Source organism: Salvia hispanica, chromosome 1 (assembly GCF_023119035.1).
Source record: "Salvia hispanica cultivar TCC Black 2014 chromosome 1, UniMelb_Shisp_WGS_1.0, whole genome shotgun sequence".
NCBI classification, from domain to species: domain Eukaryota; kingdom Viridiplantae; phylum Streptophyta; class Magnoliopsida; order Lamiales; family Lamiaceae; genus Salvia; species Salvia hispanica.
Window position 1 is genome coordinate 7654782 of NC_062965.1, and position 19440 is coordinate 7674221.

The 19440-nt window shown below is 34.6% G+C and overlaps 5 protein-coding genes across 9 annotated transcripts; 3 read left to right on the plus strand and 2 right to left on the minus strand.

Annotated features, from left to right (window-relative positions):
* Positions 1-68: 68 nt before the first annotated feature.
* LOC125202788 lies at positions 69-3024 on the minus strand. Of its 4 annotated transcripts, none has more exons than XM_048101249.1 (5): positions 2772-3024; positions 1720-2115; positions 976-1523; positions 796-859; positions 69-714 (listed from the first exon to the last, which is right to left on the minus strand). In XM_048101249.1, exons 2-5 carry the CDS (start codon positions 2105-2107, stop codon positions 656-658), a joined length of 1059 nt encoding a protein of 352 aa, XP_047957206.1. In that variant the 5' UTR covers positions 2108-2115; positions 2772-3024; the 3' UTR covers positions 69-655. The 4 variants fall into 4 exon arrangements, with proteins under 4 accessions (XP_047957206.1, XP_047957210.1, XP_047957207.1 ...); XM_048101253.1 differs by having other exon boundaries at positions 2764-3024; XM_048101250.1 differs by lacking the exon at positions 2772-3024 and adding an exon at positions 2657-2687.
* Positions 3025-3373: 349 nt separating this feature from the next.
* On the plus strand, positions 3374-5331 carry LOC125201659 (electron transfer flavoprotein subunit beta, mitochondrial-like). Its single transcript, XM_048099864.1, has 5 exons — positions 3374-3518; positions 3587-3871; positions 4575-4655; positions 4860-4954; positions 5030-5331. Exons 1-5 carry the CDS (start codon positions 3450-3452, stop codon positions 5253-5255), a joined length of 756 nt encoding a protein of 251 aa, XP_047955821.1. The 5' UTR covers positions 3374-3449; the 3' UTR covers positions 5256-5331.
* Positions 5332-6029: 698 nt separating this feature from the next.
* On the plus strand, positions 6030-8321 carry LOC125186297 (transcription factor bHLH104-like; the record flags this gene model as incomplete). Its single annotated transcript, XM_048082652.1, has 5 exons — positions 6030-6085; positions 7103-7189; positions 7428-7505; positions 7619-7781; positions 7891-8321. Coding segments are annotated over 5 exons (633 nt in total), but the record flags the coding sequence as incomplete, so codon positions are not given.
* An 83-nt stretch (positions 8322-8404) lies between these two features.
* LOC125202631 (deacetoxyvindoline 4-hydroxylase-like) lies at positions 8405-9775 on the minus strand. 2 transcript variants are annotated; one of them, XM_048101075.1, is made up of 3 exons: positions 9258-9775; positions 8877-9198; positions 8405-8791 (listed from the first exon to the last, which is right to left on the minus strand). In XM_048101075.1, the coding sequence occupies exons 1-3, from the start codon at positions 9740-9742 to the stop codon at positions 8516-8518; spliced, it is 1083 nt and encodes a 360-aa protein (XP_047957032.1). In that variant the 5' UTR covers positions 9743-9775; the 3' UTR covers positions 8405-8515. The 2 variants fall into 2 exon arrangements, with proteins under 2 accessions (XP_047957032.1, XP_047957031.1); XM_048101074.1 differs by having other exon boundaries at positions 8865-9198.
* Positions 9776-14261: 4486 nt separating this feature from the next.
* LOC125205104 (ethylene-responsive transcription factor 14-like) lies at positions 14262-14852 on the plus strand. The gene has a single exon (XM_048103952.1). The coding sequence runs from the start codon at positions 14271-14273 to the stop codon at positions 14625-14627; it is 357 nt and encodes a 118-aa protein (XP_047959909.1). The 5' UTR covers positions 14262-14270; the 3' UTR covers positions 14628-14852.
* The last annotated feature ends 4588 nt before the right edge of the window (positions 14853-19440 follow it).

Here is a 19440-nt window from a genome sequence, read left to right on the forward strand (position 1 = left end):
GACAACTAAAGAAAGAAAATTTTTTAGGTAGGGTCTCATAGCTAATTAAAGGGCTATTCACAATTCACTAAAAGGTAATATAGGAAGATCAATTACATTTGATCAAGAGAGACTCATATCTGAGGGATTATTCAATATGAAGTTGAAATGAAATCAATTCACGAACTACTAAAGGAACACCAAAACTTTGAGCCACAGACACACATTCATCATATCACATACACAAACATTTTGCAAGAAAACATTTCTCCAGCATTTAGAACATTGTGGTATAAAGCATTCCTGGTTTCCTGTGAATTCCCTACAGGAAGCTAGCTAAAGCTTTGCCAATGCTCAAGATCTAGACTGAATTGTCCAAAAGGATATGTTTAGGAACCCTACTGAATCCCTTGAAACTCTGCCCAAGTCCTTGAGTCGGACACTTCCCGCTTCACCTGAGAAACTCTGCTTAAGACTGCATCAAGCAATAAGTCCTTCTGTCTGTGAAGCTGTTCGTAGAGATTATGATATAGTCCTCCTGAGCTGAGAGCCTTTCCAGCAAGTCTGTACTGAAATCTCTTGCGACTTTCTTAGCGTCCAGAATGAGATCAATTTCGTTTTCAAACCTGTGTCAAATCCCACTTAATGAAGTTGCAACCACGGTTGCTGGGGAATATTAAGGACTCCAGCAATCGGTCTTGTGAAGAAGATCAACTCCGAAGCAGGCGATCTTTCCTGGAGTGTAAGACAATTTTGGATTTTATAGAACAGCAGAGGTGAAAAATTCGAAGAAAACAAGCATGGAGAACAGAATACCAGAAGTATCTTTACAGACAGGATCCATCTTCCAAATATCCTCCAGATAATTGCCATTCTTAAGCTGATGAAAATAACATTGATAGGTTATCACTGTGGCAATTTGAAAAAAGATGTATAGACAAGAAAGTATCAGCTGTTTTGTAAAACAATTATTAGCCTATCATTCTCTTCAGATACCTTTGACATGGCTAACTGAAAACGATGCATCAGCTGCATTGCGCTTGTTCTATTTGACCCACGCAGCACAAGGATGCCAACATTCAAAATCTTCTCAATATCATCCTGCGAGCCATTTGATTTCCAATCATTTATTAGTCTGGTAACATGTGGAACTAGATCGGTTCTTGAATCACAGCGACGGCAAAAATACTCTGCATCCAAACCTATACTCCCTCCAACTGTCCCAGCCATGTAAGCTCGTAGAGCACAGTCAATGTGACAACTATGTCCACAAGTACCGCCCTCAATATCAGCTTCACATATAATGGAATTGTAATCTTCAGAAGCTTTGTCGATAGTTTGAGAACATAATATACAACAACAATCTCTGCAGAAACCAGCTTCACCACAGCAAATATCACATAACATGATTTGTGAACCAGACTCCTCTCGTGCAGCTAAGCTGCTGCAAAATCTATTACCAGCTTTACAACGCGCAACGCCATCAGATTCTAGATCTTTTGCTGGCTCCGGCAGGAGCCTGAGCATTTCTCGGTCATCTGCATCTGAAGCATATTAACAGAGCAAATCATGTGGCAGCAGGAAAAATTGATTGTTTAAGTACACAGAACACTTTTCTGACAGCTTCCAATATATGTTACACAAGATATAGCTCACATCGAAGTCCAAAGTTTGTATGAACTGAAGGATGAAAAGTCAAAGTAAACAAACTTCATAGCACAAGCAAAGCATGATACAAACCTTTCTTGGTTAGTTTAGAAGGGATTACCCAGCTGAAAGAGGCAAAGAAAGTATCAACATCTGCACAAGGGAATTTTTCTCGAATATAGTGTTCAAGTGAGAGCCTGCTCTTGAAGCCTTTACTATCTCCCATCTTGCGGAACCTGCTGGGAACATAAATATATCTATCTCGAAAGTATCCTGAAACAGAAATTCTTTTCCCAACTTTCCAGCGCCAGTTATCACCGGGATTAGGCCAATCTTGAGGTGCATATGGAAGGCCTTCACCAGAATCATTAGCAAAGACTGGATAGAGATTAAGACCATTTCTGACAACCTCACATGGAATCTCTTTGCTTTCTCCCGCACTGTCGATGTCCATAGACTCCTTCTCTGGCTCGCAAGTCATTTTAGGCTCTGTAACATGTTATAACAGATACAGATAAAATAATGCTAATTCGCAACAACACGCTAAGCATTTAACTTAAGATTAACCAGCATGAGATAGACTTCCTTCAACAGTGCAAGTTCATTTGGTAATTGCTGAAGCACATAATTAGTTACAGTTACTGTAACCTCCAATTCTAATTCATTTAATTGCTCAAAACCTCTTTTAATTTGATCAAGCTTGTTTCAAATTTCAAACACACTTATTGCTACTCAAGTAAAGCACATTCAACTCGATAAACATTATGATAGGCAAAGCTGCCCGATTAAACAATTAAATGACAAACCTCAGGAGAATGTGTATTATTAACTCAAAATTGCAAAAACAATATGAACCGAATAGAGTCAAGGTTTCTTATTCGGTTATAAGAAACAGTTGATATGCAGAAACATTAGAAATAGTAAAATTACTTCATCTGAGAAACTAAATTGAAGAGCGGCTGATCAAACAACTCAATTGAAGAAAGTGATGCAGCGCAAAACGTAAATAGGTGCGAAAATTGTAGCTTACAGCGAAATTAATTCAGAAACCCTAATCCAATAGTAGATAGAATAGAAGTGAAAATTGTGAATACAGAGCTTTAAAAATGAAAGAAATGGCAACAGTAGTGGAATGACCGTTTTACCCCTGAACGGAGATTTTGCTTTTGCGTGGAGTTTTCCTCACGCTCCACCGGCGCGGGAGATCCTCCGCTCATTCCTTCCATGATAATAGTTCCTGAATTGAATCACACTATGAATGCGTCATCTCCATCCATACGAGACGAAACTATTACTATTATTGATTGTGTATTTCGTTGTCTGGAAATGTGGGATTTACAATTTGTCTGTAAATGTGAATTTGATTTGTGGTGGTTGAAATTTTGCTGCAATTTTGTTAGATTGTTGGCGGGAGGTTTTCATAAGATATTTTCATGTTTTTTATGTCAATTGATCGGAAAACAATTTCAGACGCAAGAGACGATCAATTTCATATGCTTAGCTTAATTAATTAACTAATTTATTATATACATTATATTCACATTTTTAATATAAATCAATTCAATGTGAAATTATTTCATTTTTACTAAATAAATGCAATTAATTATACGGAGTATTTTTTATTTTATTTTATTAATAATACTCCTATCATGCAAAAATTATCTTATAATAATCTACTCAATTACATAATGTTTATCTAGAATGGGTTGCCACGTAAGGTAAGAATATTTGGAACTTTTAAAACTCAAAAATTTTGCTTCATTCTTCAGTTTAGCCGCAGCAAGAAAGAAGAAAAGCACTGTTTCAGACCAAATCCGGCAATAATGAAGATCCTGGTAGGCGTCAAACGGGTCGTGGACTACGCCGTCAAAATCCGGGTCAAACCCGACAAGGTATGATGCTCAAAACGACACAATTTGGTATTCCTCTTAAATTTATGATGCCTTTGTTGCACTTGCAGAGCGGGGTGGAGACATCGAACGTGAAGATGTCCATGAACCCATTCTGCGAGATTGCGTTAGAGGAAGCACTCCGGATTAGGGAATCGGGCCGGGCCAAGGAAGTCGTGGCCGTCAGCGTGGGCCCGGCCCAGTGCACTGATACTCTCCGCACCGGCCTCGCCATGGGCGCCGACCGTGCCATCCACGTGGAATACCCGGCTACCCTTTACCCCCTTTCCGTTGCTAAGATTTTCAAAGCCCTCGTCGATGCTGAGAAACCCGCCCTTCTCCTTCTCGGAAAACAGGTGTTTTTTTTTGTTTTTTTTTTTTATTACCATTAGCTTTTATGCGTATGTAGTGAACATTGTTGTTGTTATGGACTCAATGTCTCTCATCGGTTGTGAGAACAACTGGTTTGGGGTATAAAGACTAAATGTGTTATCTCTCCTAACAGGCTAGTCTTGATGTTAGTTTTGATCGAGTGATTAGAGTAATCCTAATAATTAAAATTAAATTGTTTGAGCAGGGTAAAGTGTTCTTGGCATAGCCCTTGTTTAGTTGCGTATTAACTTGCATTTTGTTTTCACATTGCTCGCAGAATCATTTTCTCGTGTTTAGAATTAGGAAGGCGCCTCATTTGGTCTTGCTTGTATTCTCTTACAAAGTTCTTTTTTTTGTACTTGAGAAATGATGTTGCTGCTTTTTGTTGTTGATCTGAGTAATTCACCTGAAGTAGATGTAGGACATATATCACATTTGGATCCTATTGTTGTTCCTTGTTACTTAGTTTAGCTTCTCTAAGACTTTCCCAACACATTTATGTCCATTTACATTGAATGTTGCTTCCCTCTTTTTTTTTCATATCTTATTACTTGTATCAGTGTTATCCACTCCTCAGGAGAAAAGGATGCTTCTGTTTTGATTTTATTGCGCTTTCTGACCTGAAATTTCATTTTGTAGACCTATTTTATGCTGTTTGTATTACTTCTGATGTTCAGATTTATGTAGGCCATCGATGATGATTGCAACCAAACAGGACAAATGATTGCAGGGCTTCTTAAATGGCCTCAAGCCACCTTTGCCTCCAAGGTTAGCCTAACGTTGTCCCTTTCTTTTCCCACGAGATTATAGAATGACGAGATAGTGATTATGATGCCTTGTGGTATCCCCTTCTTTCCCTTTCTTCGAAAATCTTCTTTCATTGGCCTTAAGATAATTTTGACACATCACTTCCATCTTCAAATTTTGGTTCAATTACAACTAAGCTGTAAGCTTGGCTGATATCTCTGTTAGGTTGTACTCGATGAAGGAAATAAAGTGGCAACCGTGGACAGAGAGGTTGATGGTGGTCTTGAGACTTTGAGCTTGGACTTGCCTGCTGTAATCACGTAAAAATCTCCCCTTCTCGCTTTTGAGGATTCATTCTCTCGTGCTTTCATGTTCTGACTCTTTCTTTGTTGCAGCACTGATTTGAGGCTGAACCAACCAAGATATGCTACTCTTCCGAACATTATGAAGGCAAAGTCGAAGGTGATAAAGAAGCTCAGTCCGCAGGATCTGAATGTCGAGATAAGATCTGATTTGGAGGTTGTTCAAGTGACAGAGCCTCCCAAAAGACAAGCTGGGGTGATTCTTTCTTCTGTAGACCAACTTATTGATAGGTTAAAAAATGAAGCCCGTGTAATATGATACTGTGAAAATTCTCTGTAACTTCAAACAATAGCTACTTCTATAACTAAATAAGTATGTATAATGTTGTGTTTCACTCTTCATTTACCAAAACTCAGAACTCATTGTTTCAAGCCATACTAAATCATACTACTACCTTAACTTATTTTTTTTCATCTTTTTAATTAATCTCCAATTCCATATTTTATAATTTCAATTATTTATATTGATTAAAATTTTAAATTACATAATTCAAATTTCTAAAGTATATATTAAAAATTATATTAATGTCAATGCCTAAATGTGTGTAGTGTGCATGACCAAATTTGTTTGACAGAATCTTGTTGGAGGTGGCCATGAGCACTTTGCGGGATTTTAGAAACAAATATGAAGATGAATTGTGATTGATGGGAATTATATTTATAGAAGGAAAATAAAATAAAAAAAAAAAAAATTTGGGTTGCGATCTTTCTGATTTCTCTATTCAAGGTTTGAAAGAATGGAAATTTGAAGATTGTGGTTGCAAAATAATTTACTACAGTACTAGTTAATTTTTATAGATTGGAGGGTAGCCTTTTGTTAACTGAGTGTAACTGCATGTGCTGATTGTGATCTTTTTTCTTATAAAGTGTTGGATGTATATATGAAGCTTTTCACATGTTGTGGGAGCAGAATGCAATAATTATTTATTATTAGAGGAGTATTAGTTTTTACTTTAAGAGTTTGAACCTTTTTCTTGTCCCAATTGCTGCCTCTTAATATATTGGAAAGGTCACCATGTTCAAATGGAGTTAATTGGGCTGCGTCCCGCCCTCCGGCCTTTATTGGAACCCTCAGCTACCCGCGCAAAAGTGAGTTTCCTTTAGAATTAGTTTTTTCTACAACGATGCTCTTGATTGGAATGCTTTGATTCTAGAATTGACTTTACGGATGTAGTTTTTCATTTAGGTTTTCTGCAATTTCCTTTTTTCAGAATAAACTTGTGCTAGTACTTTGCTTCCAGATGCACGTGAATTTTCTCAAAAGAAATGGTGGATTTCAGCATTTAGGGCTATGTTTAGTATGTTTAGGATTGATATTTCGATAAAGGAGCTCGTTTTGTAGATTTATTTCGTTATTAATAACTTTTCAGTGGAAATCGAATTTAAGCCAATGCAGCTATCGAAATATGGAGTATTTACCAAAATTGATTTTTTAAATTCCTTCTTATGGAAATCAATTGACCCTAGCATGTTGTTTAGGCGTGATTTGAGCTCATGCGTATCTTTTTTGTAAACACTGAACTGCTTATGGGTGTTCTGATAGCTCATAGGGCACTCAGTTGATAACTGATAAGATTCCAGACTAAAGTCATGGTGAAAAAATTCTGTGTTAGTCTATCCTTTGATTACTACAATAATACATCCCAAGTTGCAGCTTACTTCAACTGACCAATGTACTTATAACGAGTGCCAAATTGTCCCTATAATGTCTTGAGAAGAGCATCGTATCTTATACAATAGAAAAAGCAAGACAAGGTGATACATGGGAACTGGACAAACAAATAATATCTGAATATGACTTGTGCTTATTCCTCTATTTATGATATTGCTGTACCTGTGCTGAAGTCAGTTTTGTGAGCTTGAGTTTTGAGTCTAAAGTTATTCTTAGGTGGTTTTAGGTTTTAGGTTTCAGTTATGAAATTAAGTGCTCAGTTGCTGGTGGCTCTTATAACCAAGGTGTGGTAGGGATGCATTAAATTTCATAACACAGTATCATTTGGCTACTATTTTACTTGGTATTAGTTATTACAGTTCTATTGCTAAATACTACACCTGGTGTTTTCCTTTCAATTACTCGGTCATGACACAGTCGTTATTTTATTGAAGCGCTTGTTTGACAACCGATGTGTCATTTAGTGGAACTACATCACATGTCAGTGACTCTGCAGAAGATCGAGAAAGCCGAAAAAAGAGGTAATCACTAATATAATTACTGTAGTAACTAGAAGAACTTATAAAGCTTCTAAAATGTGATTCAGCTGGATTCATGAGAGTCCTTAAAAATATATGGCACTTTGAGCCATTTCTCACTGAACTGCTTGTATGTTCGGTTATGTTTTAGTCTTTAACTTTTTTTATGTGCAGCTGCTTTATCAATTTTTTTTCAAATGAAGCCAACTAAATTCTTGGCCTTGTTGCACTCATTCTACAGGGGACGCAGTGATCAATGTGGTGGAACAGGAAACAAAGCATGTCGTGAGAGAATGAGGAGAGAAAAATTGAACGACAGGTAGTATATACATACGAGTACTATTTACTGAAAGAAAAAGGGAGATCATGGTAGTGCATTATGTAATGGACAAGATATAGATTGTTGCAAATTAAAGAACTGGCTTGGTGCAGGTTTGCAGAATTGTCTGCTACTCTAGAACCCGGGAGACCTGCGAAAACTGACAAACTGGCCATACTAGGTGATGCCATCAGAGTTCTAAATCAGCTAAAAACTGAATCGGAGGAGTATAAAGAGATGAACGAGAAGCTTTCAGAAGAGATAAAAACTTTGAAGGTCAGAAATCACCCTGCACATTAGAAATACCTAACCACCTCAAATTGTTGTTTTTTGAGTCAGTAGAAATCTCATTCAGCACTATAACTATCTGTCATATCTAAAACAGGCTGAGAAAAGCGAACTTTGTGAAGAGAAGCTGGTGCTCAAGACAGATAAAGAGAGGATGGAGCAGCAACTGAAAAGTATGTCTGTTCCTCCTACTGGTTTCTTGCCTGCACATCCACCGGTATACCCGGCTGCCCCGAACAAGATGCCTATGTTCCCCGGCTACAGTCTCGTCCCAATGTGGCAGTATCTACCAGCATCTGCTCGTGATACATCTCAAGATCATGAGCTCAGGCCGCCTGCTGCTTAACTTTCGCATGCGTTGGTGGCCTTATAAGCTTGATCACACAGTTGAAAATTGTTCTGCATGACATGCTTGTAAATATTGAAATACCTACCAATTGATTTTATCTTGGTTTTAGATCTGTTCAAATGCTGTTTTGAACAGATGTAGAGTACTGAATAAGTTGAAAGATTTTGATGTTCTGCTAAGGTTTGATGTTCTTCTCTCTCATATTTGAGTATTACAGAATAGTCATCCAAACACATAGTTTAGGTAATAGTCTAAACACTCATGAAAAGAAAAACATTTTATTGGATCTAGACGGAAAGGAAATAGCATCACAAATTGTATATGATGATGATGATGATGATTCAAAAGATCATCTTAGCATGCAATGTTCTGATCATGGCAGCGGTGTCCTGAGCTTGAAATACCACAGTAGTGGAGTCTTCTTCTCTATTCCTTTTGCATATCGACACGCAACAATCTCTTCTCCCTTGGCTTCCCTATAAATGGGTGGATTAAGTTCAGACAAGAGCTCCTTGATCGGCCCATAAAGCCTGGAGCTCCCACTTTCTTCGAGATGCATCCTGAACACGAACGCCAGTGAGATTCTGGGGCCCAAATTCTTCGCCAAAACTCTATGGTAGGTACTCTTAAACCTAGCATTTGTGATCAACTGCAACAAACACCAACACAAACATCATTATCATTATGATACTGATGCATAACAGAATCATGTGGCACCTTACCAACTTGATTACCTCCATCATATCTCCGGTGATCACAACAAGACTTCCGGGAGAAGGGGGCACATCAACCCAGTGATCCTTGTGCAGGACCTGCAGTCCTCCGATTTCGTCCTGCAACAGAAGAGTGAGAAATCCACTGTCTGTGTGACTCTCGAATCCCAATGTCATGTGGGGCTCTGGACAAGCTGGATAGTAATTGCAAGCAAGAAACTCTCCCTTGGCGCAATCCATCTCTATCAGATGACTCCTCTTTAGTCCAAGAGCTTCAGACAGCAACTCAAACAGAATGATTCCCACATTCTTAGCTTGGTCCGAGAATTCCATCATCGGATCTCTGCACAAATGATAGTTCAGTTACAAAATGCAAACCATTAAACATAAAGGATTGTATACCTGAATATTTGAGGCAGCTCCTGAGCAGTAGGAGGGTCGGGAGCCATGATCAAATAGAGATTGTCTCTCCAGTTAGTAGCGGCATTTATATGGAGATCAAAGTTACAGTTGTAGACCACATTCTTCGCGTTATCCCGCGTGTAGTACTGCTTCTTTACCTCCGTGTCCTGCTCGTGGAACTCCTTCACTGCCTCCATCGCTTTGCCCATCGAACTCGTTGAGATTCCATGATTTACAATCTTGAAAACTCCCCATTCTTCACAGGCGGCTCTAACTTCATTGATGATCTCACCACGATCATCGCTCAACAATCCCAAGTCAATCTCCGGAACGCTTAGATCGCAGAGCGTCTTGTCATCCTGTATGTAGTCTTCGTGGACAAAAATACGAGGAATCTTTGCGATTCCAGCGTCCACAAGCCCCTTCACGCCGCTTTTCGTCTCATCAAATGCTTCTAGTTCCCTGCCTCGGTTGTATTCGGACATGCTTGCTGTCTGCACTCACAAATTACTCACTGTTTTTTTTTTTACTATTTTGGAAAGTCACATTAGATCTTATGGAGTATTTAATAGAGCAGACTATGTAATATCTTAGTCACCAAATACTTGGCGATGTGGACATGATGAGGGTTTATCATGCTGGACTAGGTACAAATTACAATGCATGCGGAACTCGCCGATTACATCCATATTCATCATAAAAAGATGGTATTGATATTTGTAGAATTGCGTGAAGGACATCCAAAATCTGATCAGATCACAAACCACACATCGTACATTAGTTATTTACATTTAACAACAGTTTTATGTACCTTGCTACAAACTAGCAACATCGTGTCTCATCATTTTTAACTTCAATATCCCTTTTTAAATTGCAATATTTTAACAATTATACAGTACATAGTGTCATCAATTGCTAACTCTATCTTTAATTGCTAACTACAATTAATTTAAGACTATAGAATTCTTAGAGATTTAATTGTCTATAAATTGTCATGTGTAATTTCGTTTTGTTACTCCCTCTGTCCCACCATAAGCGAGTCACTTTTCTTTTAGGGATGTCCCACTATAAGTGAGCCATTTCCATTTAAGCAAAAAAATCATTTCTTTTACTTTATTTTCCCACCTACTTTCTTTTCACTCATCCGTCCCAAAAAAGATGACCCCCTTCCTTGAGCAGTACGAGAATTTATGCAATTTTATTTTGCGTGTGAAGTTGCGAAAGTTAAAGTAAAGAAAAGATGCTACTACCATTTTTAGTAATGTGTCACTCGACAAACCAAAAGAAAATTGAGTCATCCTCAATAGGACGGAGCGAGTACTATAAAATTCATATTCCTATGATAGACAATATATATTCTAGTACATATAAAACTAAATGTTGGGATACTTTATAATATTGCCAATCCAATAAATGTGTGGCATGCGTCTCATACAAGATTAATTGCGTTTTCAATAAAAAATTGAATAAGGTAGGTTCTAATCAGTAATCACATTAATGTTGATCCAAAAACCAAATTGATTTTACCTAAAAACTAATGGTCAATAGCTTGGTTTAAACATTTGTTCATTTTAAGGTTGAATTTTGAAAGCCCAATCATTTTAATTACTTGTCAAATTAAAATAGGTACTAAACAAAACTATTTATTAGATCTAAAATTTAATCATAATAAATTTATCGTATTAGCAACTACATTAAATTGGTAATTGTCAATTTGTTGGCAGATATATGCAATACATACAACTGAAAATATGTAGTATACTACTTTTTGCCACTTAAATTTCAGTAAAATTAAATTTACGAGGAATATAATGTATTATCATAATGATACTATAGTTTGTTATGCTCAACAGTCAACACCAATGGTGTGTTCTCTGGTCCTAACGTGCCAGCCGGTGGATGAGGGAGTCATACATATTGGGAGATTTTGCAGACTACTTCAACACGTCATCTAGTCTAGCTAGCAGCGGAACTAAAGGCATTTCTACAAGGACTCACCATGGCACGAAGATTGGCCAACCACGTCTGGATAGATCTGGACGCAAAGGCCTAAATAATAATTTTCTTACATTATTTTTGCAATAATAATTTGAAACTTCCAGCCTATTGGATAATAATTTATTTTTGCAATAATAATTTTCTCAATAATAATTTCTTAAATTATTTTCGCAAAGGAGGTGGCACAGAGATATTTATTTTCTTACAAAAAGAGTAAATAATAATTTTCCATTATTTTTGCAATAATTCAAACTTCCAACCTATTGGATAGAGGAGAAAAGCCTTACCAACTAAATTAGATTTCATAGTAATTTGAAAAGAAATATACTCCATCAGTCCCACAAAAATAGAGACACTTTTCTTTTCCGTCAGTCTCATAAAAATAGTCCACTTCCATTGATAGAAAGTTCACTTCAACTCAATACTCATATACTCCCTCCATCCCAATAAATATGAAACGTTTGCTTTTCGGCACCTGATTTTATGTAGTGTTGTTTTGTGAGTTAAAGAAGAGAGAGTAAGGTAAGAGAGAATGAAAAGTAGAGATAAAGTTATTTCTATTTTAAGAAACGTTTCATTTTTAATGGGACAACCCAAAAAGGAAAACGTTTCATTTCTAGTCCGACAGAGGGAGTACATATCAATTTATTTACAACTTACACCACTAGAGTCCATCATTAAATACTAATAATAATGTGGGCCCACTATCCACTAATATTATTTTAACTATCATTCTTCGCATCTCTCTTCTTAGAGCATGTCCATCGGTGCTCTTGCGCAAGAACGACGTTCGTGCCGTCGGCAAGAGCAGACCCATGCTCGCCGATGTGCTCTTGCCAACGGCACGGCCCTGCTCGATGCATAGAGCACGTTCGTACCAACGGCAAGAGCACGAGCAGCTGACGTGAATGTTCTGGTTGGCCGTTGGTTTATCATTTTTTGTTATTATTTTTTAAAAAAAATTGAAAAAATCTGAAAAATTCAGATTTAATAAAAAAACATATTTTTCCACTTTCTAATAAAATATATCCATTTTTTCCATACTTTTAATTTATTTTTTCATTATTTTTATCCCAAAATTCATACTTTCATGTAAAATACTCTCATTTCAAACAAAAAAAAAATGACACTATACCAAACAACTGTCTCAACCTCAATTTTTAGGATTTTAATTATGTAATTTTTAATTTTTAAGATTTTAATTGTGTAACTTTAAATTTTTAGTATTCCGCGTATTATTAATGCATTTAATATTATGAAAATGTTTTTAGTAACTAAAGTATTTAAATTAAATAATAGAATGGTGAGATCCTTGACCATGCTCTTGCAGAAGAGTATGGATATGAATATTGTTCTCTTACCAAAGAGCAAAGAATAAAACATTAATAAAAATGAGTCTGAGCCCATATCCATACTCTTTACCAAAAGCATAGATGAGAATGCTCTTAGATCTTAACCAATTATGCATTAATCTCGTTCCAAATGTCTCTATTTTAAAAAATTGAGAGAGCAAGAAATATTTAATGACCCTAGAGTTCCCCGTACATGTCTCTCCCAATAATATTTTACTCCATTAGGCTGTATATTCCGTTTACATTATTAGAACATGATGTAACTAGATTTGAAACGATGACGTCACAGGAATAAAATCTATTTTACTATATCACGGGATCTAAAAAAAAACCTTCGATTGACGATCAGAAATTATTTTATTAATTAATTATTACGGAAAGTAATTTTGTTTAATTATGAATATATACCTCAAAACCTAGCTTTAATTTAAAAGTGTTAGGCTTAGAAAGGAAAGATGAGTCTCTATCTACACTACGTCATACGGGACGTCAGCAAACTGACTTCACTATCATATCTTGACCACTGTTAGAAAATTCCTCACGTTTATGAAAACCTAGCTATGACTCTTTGAATTTTCAACATGACCAAACACTAACAATTCAATTCTTCTATGCTAGAAATTTTATTTCAACATTTAATTTTCACGATACATATTAATGATTGGCTACAATATAATGATTTATGAATATAGAATGAGGAACTAATTTAGCCAATTCTTAGAAGTAAGAAACGAATAGGAATCATACGATTATAATTTTTTGAAGCCTTCAGTTGATTCACATCAACATTAGTAAGTAAAGGAATTCCACAGCCATCACATTGACCAGCCCAGATTCAGAGCATGTCAAAAATTTGGTCAACATCAGACATTTCCCACGTGGGAACCACTTTTGCTTCAATTGATAATCTGACATGGCAAATCTAGAGCCATTCTTCGTCCCAAGACCAACCCACCCATCCAATCATAAAATAAATTTCTCATTCGTTCCATAAAAAATGATAAAATTAAATGCACACACAAATGTAGTCACAAACTATTATGGAGGAAAAAAATAATGGAATATTAGTAGTGTATAAATTATCAAAATTTTGTTTTATTTATACAATAAGTGGTTATGTTTATAGTTGCTATATTTTGAATTGATTAGAGACTGGTATATCCTAAATTAATCATAGAGACTTGACCTCCTGAAATTCATCTAAATCAATATAATAATCAGATATCAAATCGCTCTCGAAATTGACTGAACACATGAGAGAAACGAAACCAACCGATACAGAAACTCAAGTTTCTAAATCTTGTTCATTAACTGTCCAAAAACCTGCTATTCAAACTAACAACAAAGCTTATATATAGGCAACAAGAATCTTACTCTCTCTGTCTCATTCTAAGTAGATCAGTTCTAATTCGGCACAAAATTTTATATAATATTATTTATAAGTTAAGTGGAGATCATAAACTAATTATAATATTGTTTGAAGTATCAAGTTATTGTTCTATTTTTGCCTAGAGTTTTATATAAATAGTGGGACAGGGAGTAGGGAGAATAAGAAATTCCACGTCAGCCATTAGGCTTTAATAGAATGTTCCACGGAAACTATATAAATGCCACATAACTCCAAGTCTCCAACAACAAAAGCATTGAAAACAAACAAACAAACATGGATGAGAGTAGAAGCAAAAGCAGCGGCGGGGAGGTGAAGTACAGGGGCGTGAGAAAGCGGCAGTGGGGGAAGTACGCGGCCGAGATACGGGACACCTCGAGGCAGGGGGCGAGGGTGTGGCTGGGGACGTTTGGCACGGCCGAGGAGGCGGCTAGGGCTTACGACAGGGCGGCCTACGAGATGAGGGGCCATTATGCGATCCTCAACTTTCCCGAGGAGTACAACCTGCCAAGCACCTCATCCCACTTCGCTGCGCCCTCGGGCGGTTCGCAGCAGGGGCGCCAGGTGTTCGAGTTCGAGTACTACGACGATAAGCTTCTTGAGGATCTTCTTGATGATAAGAGAGACAATTAATAAGTTTGATTGATATCAATCATTGTCATCATCATTCTGCATTTCGTGTGTGAGTGTGACCCTAAGGTGAATAAAATTGAATAATTACATTTCATCTACGATCAAATTCATGAGTAGCCATTGAAATGCAGTGCATGGCATTTGCATTCTTCTTGTGTGCGTGATTGATTTTATGTAACCAATTTCTTCTTTTCAATTTGATTATATGGAAATTGGATTCTATAAGGCTCTGTTTGGTAGCATACATGTTGGCAAATGAGAAAGAATAAATATGAAATTATCACACATCATTGTACGTAAAGAGAGAACTGAAACATTACAAATTATACAGGCCAACCCATTTTAGGATGAACTATATGAATTTCTATCATGCTAGCAGAGCAGATCGCGGATTGTGGACCAAATTTAACTGACACAACATTATATTTGGATCAAAACTAAAAAGATAACAAACTTAGCAATATATTTGGCTCTAAATTTGGGTCAGTTTGACAGAGAACATATCCAATCTGATAAAAAAAAGTCTAACCCTATAGATTTCTATTAATACACGCAACACACACTGTATATATGACACACGACACACAAATTACGTGTCCCAACAGTTATCTGGCTCTATATTTTGGTCAGGTCGACATATAGAGGTGATATGACCCGATAAAAAAGTCCAACCCTATAGATTGCTATACATACATACAATACAAACAGACACAATACAAACAAACAAACACTGCACACTGCGTGCGCACACTATATATTCATATACACGTGGCTACACACTAGTTTATTTATATATATATACTAGTTTTATTTATTGGTAAATCACTATATATTCATAGTTGAAAAATCAAACATAATTGTAATGATGATTGAACTATCGATCAGCAATCTAGCTGGACAAACATAAACCTGAAATGATTAGTTAATATGAGAATAGGTTATAAACTACAACGAGCACGACAAATTTCAGATATTTCTTTTTGGGATCATTCAATCACTAAGGGCCAAAACTGAATTCTAATAGAAATGAGTCAACATTGTAAAGTAGAGTCAAAATAAATAGTTGAAGGTCAAACCTAGGTCTCTCTCTCTCTCTATATGCATTGTGAAAATTGCGATTTCAATATTTCGTAGTTTTTTTTTTTTTTTGGGTTCTTTCTCTCTAGTGGGGGTAGATTAAGAATAATTATTTGAGGGATGGAAGGGGAATACGTAGTGTTACTGTTAACAAAACAACTTTAAATTTAAGGGGCCTAGAATTATTCACCAGTAGGCCCTCATAAATAAATTAAACTTCTTTACTAATATGAACATGATGAGCATCATTTTGCATCTTCCACTTTGTAGGTGCTATACATAGATACGGTTAAACAATGATACCTGTATAATATTGTTTATTTTTGTGAAATACAGTGAATATGATCAAGTAGCAAGGGGGGCAGAAATAATTCTAGAAAGGGATCACTAAAAAAATAGGAGCTAACCATTACAATTTACAAAAAAAAAAAAGAAAAAAAGAAAGAAAGCATGATGCCATATAGATTTTTGGGTAAAGTTAGTACTCTGCTAAACATTTGAGCACCCAAGTGCGACCAAATTATTGGCTCCACACAGTGCTTTCTTGATTTGATATATTGAGCAAAAGGTGCTTGCTAAAAGTATCGAGCGTAATTTTGATAATATGGTAAATACATGATTGTGCTCGCAAAATATTTGGTGTCATAATAAATATCCATGATCACTCATAATTACATTATAAAAATTACAAATTTTATAGTTATATAAAAGTCATGTTTTAAATTAATTGGCGAAGTTCGTAAAAGAAACAATAAATGAGATAAACATCTTAATTTAAAAAATCTATACTAGGTGTAAATATTAAACAAATATATTTACTGGGGTGTGATCAAATAGTAACTTGTTTATTTTGCTAACTTCAACACAAAGACATATAAATTTATTTTGATATATTCATATTAGAGTTAAATTAATCAGAAAGTTCGAAAATTAACCTAGTTATCATCCTAATTAAAGCGACCCTATATTTTCTAGTGTAAATAATTAGGTTAGTTAAAGTAAATAAACTATATTAAATTACTAATAAAATTGATTTTAAATAATTCTAAAGTAATATAGGTAAAATAGTAAATATTTAAATCTCGTAAGTGCATACTAAATTTTATTTAAAAGAGTAAATTTCATAAAGTATTTTAAGGGTTTATTTTGGTAATTAGAAGCTAAAAGTATTTGAATTGATAAAATAAAGAAACAAAATAATAGATATAAAAAAAAGAAATAGGCTACCATAGACAATTTAGATTTTTTTTGCGTAATTTTTACCCAATTACCGAATAGTCATTATAGGGCCGAGTATTTAACCCATTTTTTATACACAGACGCAAATAATCAAAATGATTGTAAGCAAAGATTATGTCAGTAATCCCATAGTGCGTCACAATATTTTAAAAAACCGGACCATCGGTGAACCGGTGAAACTACTGATTCATAGTTCAACCGATCCAATCGATTCAATTATTGGTCGAATCATTATACTGTTGCAAATATATATAAGTAAATATACTATATACACAATATATTAGATTTACATATAATTAATAATATATCCAATAATATTAACCTTATATATAATTAGTTGTAAATATAAAAATATTAAACTTATGTAAATGATAAAATTTCAAATATTTTTTATTTGTAAATAAAATGAAATATATAATTCATTAGTTATTGTAGATAAAAAAAAATTAATATTAGATAAAGTTCATTTTAACTAAAAAAGAGTGGGTTGGACGAAATACTATTATATTACTGTATAATTAAACACGAGGTATTAGTTATTTTCAGTGAAAATATATATTAATATCAGTGGTAAGTGCATATATATATATATATACAATGAAAATAATATATAAAAATATACTAAGCTTGTATGATTATAAACTCGTATATTGTAAAAATTTAGTGATTTATAAAGTATAATTTAAATGTTGGAAATATATAACATAATTAATATATTCTTAAGAGCGTATAAAATTAAAATGAATTATTATTTTTGGTGGATAAAAATTTCATGTTTAACATATGAGAATAATTAAGGTTTATAATATTTTAAAATGGTCATATGGTGGAGCAGTAAAGGTTTTGGTATTTAGAGGAAGGTAATGTGTTCAAGCCCTATTAACAACAAATGTTGAATTTTTTTTTTGAAAAGTGAAAAACCAGTTTCTAGTTTACGGTCCGACCGGTCTTACCGACCGGTTTCGACAGTCCATGACGGTTTAAGATGTTGAAGGTTTCTAGATGTGAACCGGACCGGACTGCCTACTAGTTCGCGGTCGAACAAGCCGGTCGGGTCCGGTCCGATTTTCAACATTGGTGCGTCAGCGCGCACCTCTATCCAAAAACCAAACAAATTGCTTTATTTATGAGTATGAGCAGATAGAGGAGTGATCAATTACTAACTAATTAACAATCTCAAACTAAGACTAAATCTTAGCCATTAGATTAGAAGATCTAGTGGTTGAAATAATGCCACATGAATTATATTTTTAATTAAGAAAATTAATAAATAAAATTAAAGGGTATTAATGTCAATTACCTCTCATTAAAATTATCTTAAAACTTTAAATTTACGTAACTCTCTCGATTTAAATTATTTTTTCGCAAAAACATATCAAATTAAAGATAATTTTATAAGGATTCCAACGAGATCTCAATGGCATATGTTCCGACGATGTTCGGATGATGAAATTTGATATTTTTTATTTTAGTTTTCGTAAATGTTGATAACCAGATTTTTATCAACAAATACATCACAAAATCTCAATAAAACCATGTAAAAATCTCAATAAAACCATGTAAAAATCTCAATACATATGTGTTGATATTTTCTTGTACTAGTGTTGATATTCATATGTCATATTGTTGATATTTGTAATACACTCTGTTGATATAAAAAAACATTCACGAAAATTATCATATGATAACATAATGACGATATTACCCTTTTGTTGATATTTTGTCTACTATTTATTGAGATTCATAAGATTTAATCTCATCCACTCATTTTAAAATCTAAAGATGGAGATTTGGTCTTGATTTTAGATTAGGGTGCTCTAAGCATTAGAATATGACCCTAAGCAGATATATTTATAATGGGAAGGAGACTTAGATTGAGATACTTAGATTGAGATACAATAGGATTTGAATCTTATAAGAATATACTTTTAATTAAAAAAAGGTTTAACTTCAAAAGACAAAAATATCATAATTATCACATAATCTCAGTGGACCGTTAGGTTTGTACTATACTACCTCGAGCAGTTTTCGTAGCATATCCATAAATATTTATACCGAGCTACGATTGAGGCATACAAGATATTCATATAAAGCTCATTCGAAAATGAAGATACTAGATACCTTGAAAAATAATTTTAACTAATCATGTTTAGTTTAGGGTTGGGGAAAAATACTGAAATACCGACTCTATCGTACCGAAAAATATCAAAAATACTGAATTTTTGGTATACCGTGATTTTTGGTACGATATGACACGTTACTGAAAGATCTCGGTAAGGTAGCGGTACGAATTCTGATATACAGTGGTATACCGCGATATATCGAAATTTATTATATACCGTAAATTAAGGTATATACCGTAAAATATAAGTATAATTATATATAAAATATATTTTATATATTTTTAAATTATAATAATAAATATAATTTTGAATTATATATATTTAATATATTTTTTAAATTATTAAATATAAATAACATTCTAAAATTTCAAAAA